At 42.1% G+C, this 11,318-nt stretch overlaps 1 protein-coding gene across 7 annotated transcripts in view; it reads right to left on the bottom strand.

Moving 5' to 3' along the window:
* Positions 1-11,130, bottom strand: part of rnf220a (ring finger protein 220a) — a 102,481-nt gene extending 91,351 nt beyond the window's left edge. For 3 of the 7 annotated variants that reach the window (XM_037275524.1, XM_037275528.1, XM_037275523.1), the window contains exons 1-2: positions 10,779-11,121; positions 1,235-2,235 (exon numbers count right to left, since the gene is read on the bottom strand). In XM_037275524.1, the coding sequence (XP_037131419.1) occupies positions 1,235-1,886 (652 nt within the window). In that variant the 5' untranslated portion in view covers positions 1,887-2,235; positions 10,779-11,121. Of the gene's footprint in view, positions 1-1,234; positions 2,236-10,778 lie in introns of all 7 variants that reach the window. The other 4 variants (XM_037275527.1, XM_037275526.1, XM_037275525.1 and 1 more) reach the window with 3 other exon arrangements.
* Positions 11,131-11,318: the final 188 nt, after the last annotated feature.

Consider the following 11,318-nt stretch of genomic DNA (forward strand, 5'->3'; position numbering starts at 1 on the left):
ATAGTTTCATGTCACATGTATCTGTCGACATCCCACTAGCAGCCCTTGCTGTACAATATTTTCCAGTTCCAAACCTCACGGGGTTGTGCTAAAGTGTTGTTGGGCTTTTACGCATCTCTACTCATTGAACAGAACCAGTGAAGGAGAACCCATAATTCTTTGCTGTGAGCAGAGCCTCCACACATCCAATTGCATTAGAGGCCTATGGTAAAGGTGGAGGCTTCTTCTGCCAAGACTTAACCTGATTAGATTGGGATTCAGCCGTTCCAAAAGACAGCACAGAAACCCTTTTTTTTATTACATGTTCTTACAAAGCTTTAGTGTTGTTGAACAGTATCGGTTTCTCAGTATCTAACAAATATTATGCTACATTATTGATATTATACAAATAAATGCTTAATATTGAAATAATCTCTGATGGTTTTATGTACTTTAAGAATTCTTCCTTCAGCCATCCAGTTCTCATCTCCCCTCACATTATTTTTTTATCAGATGAGCTTTTGTCATTTATGAGTTCATGGATTCCTCCCACAAAAAATACGCTTCAGATTGAAACCTTTGAAAGAGGATTGGAAAAATAGCACAGATAACTTTGCAAAGGTGAATATGAATAACTTAACAAAAACATGTCATTTTAGATGATTCACGAGATCTACTAGTTTTTGTGATTGTAATATTTCCTTCTATTCCCATCACACTCACACACAGGCATCAAAATGAATGCATGCACGCACACACACACATATATATATCCTCGTATGGTTTTGGGAATGTGTGCAAATGTTTTGGCTGCCAGGGTGGAACTATGATGAATACTGATGGCAAGGAGCATGGCCGACATACGCACACAAACATGTACACAAACACACACATACTACACACAGCGTATGCAGAGTGCGGAAGGGCCAAATGGCATCCCCTTCCCCTGGTAAATGCTAATGTGACTAGTAGAGCTTGTTGGCTTGTGAATCAAAGATTGGTTGAGCCAAGTGAGATGATGACAAGAAAACATCGATGGGATTGTTTATTGGGGTGTGTGATGCAAGTGTGTAACATTCTTTTGGAAGTTGCTTTTTTAATTCAGGGGCCCCAATTGGATTTGCCTACATGAGGTTTTTTTTCTTCTTCTTGTGACTTTTGTCAGCAATCACATCGCAAAAAAACATTGCATTAATTTTTAGCTGATTATTAATGTGTGTGTTGTAAAAGGGAGGAAACTTAAATGAGGACTTACAGCGTTCCATGCGGTCCTCAGGGCTGGAGGAAGTCTCTCGGTCTGAAAGGAGGCCAGACACAGCAAAGATCTTCTTTCCGCTGTCCTCTACGGCCTTCAGGGCGCTGCTTGGTGAGCTCCCGGGTGGGATCTGGGCGCCACCAAAGTCATATTCTTTACCCTCAGCATCAGAATAACGGAGATGGGGGGAAGCGTCTGGATCCATGCAGCCTTTGAGGCGCTTAGCTGGGGTGAAGGCAGACTGATACCCGCCTGGTACTCCATCTCGATCCTCAGGAGACGCAAAGGGCCTGAAGGCCCCAACGCCACTGTGGTTCAACATGCTGATTGGTGAGCAGTCCAGATTAGGTGGAGCAAACTGATGATGGAGGTGGAGGAGGGATGGAGGAAAGTCCCTGTTGGGGAAACCTGGTGGGACAGCACCTTGGCGGTGATACATTGACGCAAAGGTGTACGAACCATTATTAAATGGCAAGTGAACATCTTTCTCGACAGAAACGGGGACACCAAATGGGCGTGGTTGCTGGCAAGAAATAGAAGCATCGCGAGAAGCTTCAGCAGTGGAAGCCAAGACCATGAGGGCTGGAGAAGCCAGGGGGTTTGGCAAGTAGGAGGAACTCTCCATCTTGAATGCTGCTCTGTGGAGGTCCATGTTGAAGTAGATGAGATTGGTTGAGAAGATTTTAGGAGGAAGCGGAGGAACTGTTTCCTCCTCAGAGAAACTGAAAACAGACCCTGTGGAAAGGGTCTCCAATAAGAATCGTGAGTCTTGCAGGTCAGTAAGCTATCTGGCTCCGATTGCGGTTTTAGTTCATTACTCTTCAGCAGAGCTAAAATCTACTTTAGTTCTGTAACAGGTGTTGGAATGGACTTTCTTCTGTCAGGGATGTTCTACGCTTTGCCTTATTCTGTCCGGTTGAATCTGGAGTTGAAGCCCTTTAATTGGAGTCTGTCGTGAGGGTTGGTTGTCACAGCGGGTTCCTCATCTTCCTGTGGTCAAACTGTGAAGAGACAAAACCCAAATGTTAGATTAAAGCCATCTCCTGCTTCTTCCATGAATGTGGTGTATGAAAAAAATAAAATAAATCACAAAAGCTGCTTCTTAGCATTTTGCCCCAAAAATTCCTTCCCAGTGTTCAATCCTCTAAAACCTCCAAAAAACTAATCAGTACCACCTTCATCCCTGATTCCCGCACTCTTTAGAAAAAAAGTTCACAAATTACATCTTTCCACTCATATTCTTTGTTGCACTCCAGCTTTATCGAATGCCTCCTGCTTGTCCTCTATTTTGCAAATCAATCCATCCCCCCACCTCAGAATCCTCATCTCCTCTCATCCTCCTAGCACTATTTCTCCTCCCTCTGCCATCTCCGATCACAGTCTAAGCCGCTTATTCTTACCATCTCCCAGATCTTACTGGACCGGAACCACTTGTCTCAAGATAAGAGCCCAAACATATTTTTGCCGCCCACCCGCATGCCGACAGACATATCTGATAAGAATCGATGAGGTTCAACCCATCAAATAAAGTACATACGATAAACTTTCATGCTATTCTACACTCTGTGCCATCTTTTAATTTGACGATTTTTTTCGCTATCTGACCTCCCTTTTTGCAGTTCTCATCTCCTCAGATAGCTCCTTCTCACCCTCCTTTCCTAACTCTCTTCTCCCATGGGTGATTCAGATGGGTGATATCATATCAGACCCCTCCATCTGCCATCCAGGAAATCTGACTGAGTGAATAAATTAGCTGTACTTGACCTCACGACCCCAGCATCCGCGGCAACAGTCTCGAATTCATTCTCTCCGGGATTAGATCAGAGTGCGCGATTGGTCGAGCTGGCGTATGCAGACGGGCAGCCAATGAAACGATAAAATAACATTTAAGAGATGTTTATCCCAAAAGGGCAACTTGAAGGTAGATGGTTTTTTGAGCATTAAAAAATGCTATGAAACTGCTGCGGAGGAAGACTTTGGAACTTGGTTATGGATTTAAAGGTGATATCGTTAGGAATCGGCTCTAGGTAAAACCTGTTACGATCGATTAGTAAACTTGATCTGGGCTTTGGCGCACTCACCTAACTCCAACAAGAAAACACGTGCCAAAGCCCAGGGTAAGCTGAGAGGAGGCACCCGGGCACTGTGAGATGTTTTACATTACCGCAAGCTGATGCAGTGGTGAGAATGGCTGAGGCTAACACACTTTTGATCTGGACTGGTACCATGTGATCTCAGATTACATATCTGTCTCCCCTTTTTCAAATTCATTTTTTGACCATCCACACACCATACTAGAATTGGCTCTTTTGTCAAACAAAGAAATCATCTCTCATTCATTTTTCCCATCACTTTTCTACCTCTGCTCTTCTTTGTCAGGTGCAACAATGAACTTTTCCCCGTGTAACCTTTGAAGTAGATTGGAGGAGAACATAACATTTCTATTTCAGCTTTATCATCATTTTACTACAGGCCAAGAGAAGGGTCATTGTTGCATTCTCCTACTAACCACAAAGGAAAAACTTTAAGTCATTTAGAATCTGCTTTCAATGAGGTACAGGGCATTCAACATATTTATATTTCTAAAAACTCTATTTGCACTTTTGTACATCTCCCCAAAATCAAAACACAAGCACAATAACAACCAATGCACAAACATAATGTCAGTCTGTGCCACTTACAATCCCATTTGCTACTGAGGGGATATCAGCCACTCATCGTCTGACAGCAGCTATATGCATTTTATAATAGAAAATGTCACAGGGGAACATTTACCACGCTAGCATAATTTGATTACTGTGTACGAGAAAGATACAGCCGTCGCTGCGATATTACACTCAAGGGGTGGTGGGGGGTGGGCAATTTGTGTCAAACGTGTACTTAAAGTGACTGTTTTACCAATGTAGAAATTGCTGTGTCAACATTGATGCACCTCATCAAATGAGACGTGTTGCAGATTGTATTTGTGATACATCCAAGATTATTAACTTTGATGTTATTACTTGTTGAATGTATCAGAAACACAAATGAAAGATTTTGGAATAGTTAACGGACATGATCAGGGAGAGATTGGTGGGTCGGCTTTTTCGAACTTTCAGTTTTGATTAAAGCGTTGTACACACAGATTTTTCTACTTGTTAACCTTCTAAAATGTCAGATTTCCACTCGTGGTAATCAAAGGAATAAAAAAAATGCATTTGGAGAGTGAAGTCAAGACAAATACTTTTTAGTTTTCCTACATCTGGCTCCAACAAGCTACATTATCATGGCAGGATAGACCGAGTCACAAAGGACCCAGTAGTCCAGAACCTGCCTTTTTCATGGAATCATTTTGGTCTGTCAAGAGGATTACTTCAAGAGGCCAACATCTCTGGAACATCTCTGCCAAAGAACAACATGCATGTTTGATGACTCAGGCCAAGTGCCAGTGCAGCACTGGCCTGGAGTCTCTGAGACCATCCTCCGATTGAGCCGCCTGCCGGCCAGCATTCAGTTTCTGCATGTTCCGCGAGCTGTTTTTCCTTTCTTCTCTTTTCCACTCTGACTCCCTCACCTGTGTCCACCAGTTTTATTTGTCTAGCATTTGAGTTTCACTCCCCCAGCCACTTCATCTAGCTCATCCCAGGGGGATCCCAAAGCATTGTAAAATTCTGTTCAACTATATGTCAACAGCTATGGTGAAGCTGTTTTTCGAGGATGGAGATGGCTGACCAAAAGTGAAAGTGACAATTTTACAAAGATTTTGAAATATGATAAATATAATATGAATTTTCTATCCTGATGTGTACCGACCTCAGAATTAAATTAATACATCGCCCAAAATCTGTGCCAGCAACTTTGCGTGATCTTCCTCTTCCCTGGCATCTCCACTTTCAGATTGATCAGAGCATTCTGCATTTTAACCACCACACAAATCCAACACAAACATTTTATGGTGTACTGTTAACCTCTTTTATTATTAAAAGAACACAGAATACAGGTGGAGGTACTTAACATGTGATCTCAATAAATGATCACTTCTTAGGTGCATTGCTTGAAACCAAGTATGACATTTGGGGTACAACGTAGAATGACGAGAAGTCATCACACTGACCGCACTGTGTGAGTTTCTCAAGAGTTATCACCGTCTGTTGGTTTGGTAGCAATGGCAAGACTATTTTATCACTGCTCTGCTTAGTGGCTAATAAATGTTATGGACAAATGCAACCAAACACCGAGACGCTTTCAGTGTAAGGTGGTTAAGTTTTACTGCGCAACTTCCAGGCAGCTGCAAGCAGATGTAGTATTCAATTTTGGGATGGATTTGGATAGTTAGGCCTTTGCTGAAAGTTTAATAATGCACGATATGATATCAAACCTTCAGTCAACAACTTCCATGCACAGGCATCAAAATATTACAGTAAGGTTTCATACGGCACATGCAAACAGCATAATCGTGTGAGCTTGGTAATGATATTCCGCTCGCTAAATCAATACAGATTTGTACAAACCAAGCGGGCTAACATGCTATACAGCATGTGCCACAGCTAAAGGCGCCTCAGCTTGCTGAGAGCGGAAATAATATGACGAAGCAGGTGCAAAATATCTTTCTTTATGTGCTAGCGATGTGATAAAGGCTAACATGGAATAACCTTAGCAATAAGAAAATAGGATTTAAAGACTAAGACTCTGGGGATATTTGGAGACACAGTGTCATGCCCTGGGCCTGGGGCAAGGATTTCTATTCATACCCAGTTCACAGGACACGAATCACAAAGCGTTCACTGACAAATAAATCATTTCTCCTGGTCACTGTACAGCAAAATCAGTATGGCCTCCAAGCGACAAGTCGCCCGCTGCAAACGACCCCGACAAGCTGACAGATGACACCAGCGCCTTTGCTGACTGACAGGTGAGCTCGCCGTCTGCCCTTTACGAGCGCCGCTGAGTGAGCGTGTGTGGCACTCTGTCGCCCTGCGATGACTCTTTATTGCCACGTTACGTTGGCGTGCACAGCAGCGGTCACTAATCTCACAGGCAGACAGGAGGCTCGCTGTCTACTTTGAACAACAAGCTACATCCAAGCCGATTAAATCTAACAAGGCAAAACTCTTCTCTAATGTTCCTCAATTATGGAGTTAATATGGTTGATTACAACTAACGAAAACTACACTGATCCTGATGCCTCTTCTAGGTCAAATTTCAGGAGAAGACAAGAATACGGTCGGTAGGGCGTGATGCTCTGTAATGAGAATCAAATCTTTATATTTACTTACCACAATGCAGCCAAGTGTGCAATGTGGATATCATATTGGTGAAATGATCACATGCAGGGTGGTGCTTGAGTGTGTGTGTGGTAGGATCAGGCTCCTTGTATCATCTCCTGTCTGGATGCCCAGCTGGCGTCCGGGAGAAAAATGATAAGTAATCTACACAGATTCTGACTTCTTAGAATCGATGTGCGCCGGCGTATGTGTGTGAGTGCACGCACAACAAGTAATTGACAAATGAACGACGAAACCTGAGAGAGAGAGAGAAAAAGACACCCAACGATAGAGAAAGTATATCCGACATCCGACACAACTCCTTCCCCCTCATTAGGCTGCTTGGCTGACTTTCTCTTGTTGCCAGCGATATTCACCCCATAACAGCCCCAACAACTGCATTAGTAGTCCCTGCCGCCTCCAATGCAATCAAACCATTAAACACAGTGTGCAGATCACCTCCATGGAGTGATTTCTTTCCAATAGAAAATGACTGAACTCGAGCTACTCCCCTTTCCTGTCATCAATAAAGATAATAATTTGATTTACAATCAACTCCCAGCAGTTTTCCCTCTTTTTGGGGGACAATTATCGCATAGTCAACTTGTGTAACTAAAAATAAAATTGGCAAAATATTTTGAAAATAAGTAGAGACATTTTTAAAAAAAAAATGATGTTGGACTAAGCAAGATTGCATCAAAAATGCAATCTGCAGACTGCAATTGCTTGGGGAAAATGAAAAATATTAAGCCATAGAAAGCTTGCAATATACTATTCATTAAATTAATACATCAGGCTTGATGATAGTGATTGTAAGAAGAGAAGTAGAAAGTTTTGGGAGGCGCAAAGCACGCAGCAAGTATTTCCCTGCAGAGCGTGTGTTCCAGCACTTATTTACCCGTGCACGCCTTGATTTCAATTACATTCCGCTTGTCAAATTAGCTCGCGTGTGCTGCGTTTATTAACGCAACACAATAATAAAACGTACACCTGAGAGAAGGAGGAGAGGAGGGGGTTGAAGAACTCAGGAGTTGCGTATAATAAAGAATGAGGAATTAGTGCATAAGACTTAATAGACTTGGGGTGGGGGTGAGAGGAGGGGGGGTTATCAAATAAGTCGCGAGTGAGCGATCTCTGCTTAATTTACTGTCCGTGTCATGATGGGTTAATGCGCGCAATGATGCGTCAATATGTTCCCAAATATGAGCATATTGAAAAATAATTGTGAATTTATGGAATGTTTTATTTCGTATGTCTATTGAGCAGAAACAAATTAATCGCCGTGGCATGCACGTCCATGGAAGTCTAAAACGTTTTTTGAGTATTTTTTTGTCTTATTATTATTATTATTATTATTATACAAAAATAGTTTTAAACAGGAGCGTGGTTAGAGAAACGCACTTGCTCAAATTAGGGGGGGTTTACGCATACGGAACCCCTACCCCCTTCCACGCCCCTCAATGGACGTTCTGTGTTCTGGGATTCCAATTGAAACAAACTTCTCACTCAGCCATCGACCCGGGATAGAGGTGCGAAATGGACATTAATTTTAGTTCACTTCTCGCTGCACAGAGCATGGAGCCACGGAGATCAATGACAAGCAATAAAAACTGACTGCACGGGGTTCGAAAATAAATCATCATTTGCTGCTTTTCGGGATTTTTCCCCCTTCCCGTGCGAATGAAAAAAAAAAAAAAAGCGGGCCGACATTATATATTATCGGTCCAAATCAATAAAATGATCGAAGTACACCTTGAAGGAAGATATTTCAGAAAATCTAAATCGCAAACGGTTGGTTAAAAAATAATCTACATTTGTTTTTATATTTCTGGATATTGGGTATGATTATTTATTTGCTTCGCTCAAGACTAATACACGTACGTGTAGAAAAATGTTTTCAAAATTTGCAGATGGCTCCTTGAAAACAAGGAGATCACTAAACCTGGAAGTCAGTTTAATTTGAAAGAAAGGCGTTGGTCTATAAATCACTCCGGCTGGAAACGTAAATGGAGAAATAATAACCTGCATGCACTGACACGCACACATCTTGACATCTTGAACTAGAAAAAATGCCACGTGAAAATGACCTTCATTATTTTTAAATTACCTCGCCTTTTTAAATCATGATTAATATGCATTAAAATAATAATTTACAGTAATTCTAGAGGTTAAGCAGATTTTATCCATCGTATACAAATATGGATCGTTTGCCTGCATTTCAGCTGATTTTTTTTAACTCGTATTAAGAGAATATTATTTGGTATTATTGTCATATGAAATTAAAGAAAATGTAATTACTTCTTTTAATTAAAAAAATTCTGTTTGTGTTTCACATGAAGTCAGTGAAATTGTTCATTTTCATTTCTTCTGACTTGGCGTTACGTTTAATGAAAAAAAATACAACTTTTTCAACAGCCGGTCCCGGTGCAGTGAATGCGAGCCATATAGCCTTCCGATAATAACTATTACCACACATTCAAAAGATGAGTGTCGTCTAGTCGAGTACATTTAGTTGGAAATTAAACAGGCTTGCGCGGTCGTTACAAGACAGGGTTGGTTGATCCGACAATCAATAAATCAATTTCAAGTCATCCATCACTGAAATCAAAGTAATGATCACTTGAGGCATATGCCGGTTTATCGTTTCTTCTTTTTTAAATTTTAAATGTAATGCTGTTGATGACCTCTTTTAGTGCAACTCCGCTTCCTCTTTTGAGTCTTTATAATCAAATGCAGAATTTATACACATCTACTTTTAGTATATATACTAAAAGTGATGTGCACCTTTGCGAATAATGTTGCGGTTGAAGAACAAACACGGCAGAAAATTAGAATAAGGGAAGAGTCACCCGTCTTAAATCGATCAGTAGCTATTGCCCTCCATTGAAATAAAAAAAATGTGAATTGTCAAAAGAGGAAAAAAAGAACAAGTCCATCATATTTTGTAATATGGGACTATAACTTTCTTTGCTTTGTAAAACGGGGTAAAGTCAAGGTGCTTTGCAACGACAAAAAAAGTGATAAATCTTATTAAAAGTCAACGAAATTAATCATCCACAAGACGCGCATTTAAAATACCCTCGAATTGTGGATCCGATAAAAGTGACAGCTTACAAAAGGGAGGTGGTTTTTAGGGATGCCGATTTTGGCTTGCGGTGCCCGGCCACGAATCTGGAAGCCCCGGGAGGCTTCCTCCGGCTTGACGCTACTTGTTTGGAAGGGGGGTGGGGGGTAAATTATAGCTGCTCCCAGTTAACAGGTGTCTCCCGACTCGAGGCCTTTGTAAGTGTACGCGTGAGGTGGAAACGTGCACGTGCATGATTGTGACGCGACATTATTTCCAATTAATTTGTTGCAATTGTGTTAGACACTTAGCAGAAACTAACGCTATTTTGTTTCGTTTTTGTAAAGGTTTGTTTTTAAAGTGAATTTGCGTTAAAAACATTTTAAAATGCCTAACAAGATCAGTAGAGAACCTCACTACATTTTTATGGTCCAAAATTTGGAAATGTTCTTGATTAAAAACAGAGCATGCTGCGCGTCGAAGCCATATGTCACCATTAAAAACTGTTTATTGCGCATACGCATTTGTAATTTTAAAAAAATGTGACTGCATGAACTAGAAGCCCTGCTGTGGACCAAATGTAAATATAAAACAGTCAAATGGGGTCTAACTTTTTCATTTTCATTTATTAAGGCCATGGAATATTAATTATTCGATATTTTGTCCGAAAATAACACGGGGTGTCAAAAACAATTCGCACTTGCCATATCCTGCTTTTCCCCAAAAACGCAATGTGTAGGCGTTAAATATATATTACTTTGTTTTGTTTTTTATCAAGTATTTAAAAGTATATTTAGCCAAACTGTATTACTGACGGGATGACAATACACACAACACACACACACACACACTCATACGCGCCCGTGCACACACTCATACGCGCCCGCGCACACGCACGCACACCATAATCCTCATCAAGTGTTTTCAGGAGAACACGTTCTAGTTTTGGAACCTGACAAGTGCATTTACGCACGCGCGCGCACGCAACACAAACAAACAAACACTCACGCACACACCTAAAGCAATATAAACGGACATGAACACACACCCAGATGGTCTGAGTCCAAAGGGACACAGTGACTTGGCGTGACTTTCTCCCCTTTTTCACCCACTAGAGTTAAACGCACAGTCCGCCCTAAAAACGACTGACAGATCCTCTCAAAAGAAACAGAAACTGCACAAAAACTAACTTCCTAAGCTTTAAACTCGGAAAGTAGGCAAATAAAGTATTACTCACGTCTTCGTGGGAGAATCCACTACTTCTGTGGAACCTTTTCGATCTCCGTCTTCTTTTTTTTTTTTTATCCTCACAACAAACCCAAAACTTTTTTGCCAAATAGCAGTAGCGGTGGCTCGTGCGCCGCGGCACCGGAGATAACGACAAGTAAAAGTAGTTAACACCTCCCTGTTAGCTTGCCCAAGGAGGACAATGTATGTGCGTAAGAGAGAAAGCGAGAGGGGAGAGAGAGAGAGGGAGAGAGAGAGGCTGACTTTCCACGCTGAGTGTAAAGTGGCTATCAGTAGCGCGACGTGCGCGTGCAGCCCCTCAGCTGAAACGCGGAGCGGAAAGGCGAGTGGGAGCCGCTTAGGGAGCGCGAGACACGGTGGCAGGCAGGAGGAGGTGGGGTGGTGGTGGGGCTGGGGGGCTCTCAACAGCTAAGCGTGTGAGTGGGGGGTGTACGGAGAGGAGGAGGGAGGGGAGGAGGGGGGTCCGGGGGGCAAGAGCGCACTGGAGGCGCAGTGCTGCCGCGCAGTGCTCGGGTCGCTCTATGACGCA

Source organism: Syngnathus acus, chromosome 17 (genome assembly GCF_901709675.1).
Source record: "Syngnathus acus chromosome 17, fSynAcu1.2, whole genome shotgun sequence".
Lineage (NCBI taxonomy): Eukaryota > Metazoa > Chordata > Actinopteri > Syngnathiformes > Syngnathidae > Syngnathus > Syngnathus acus.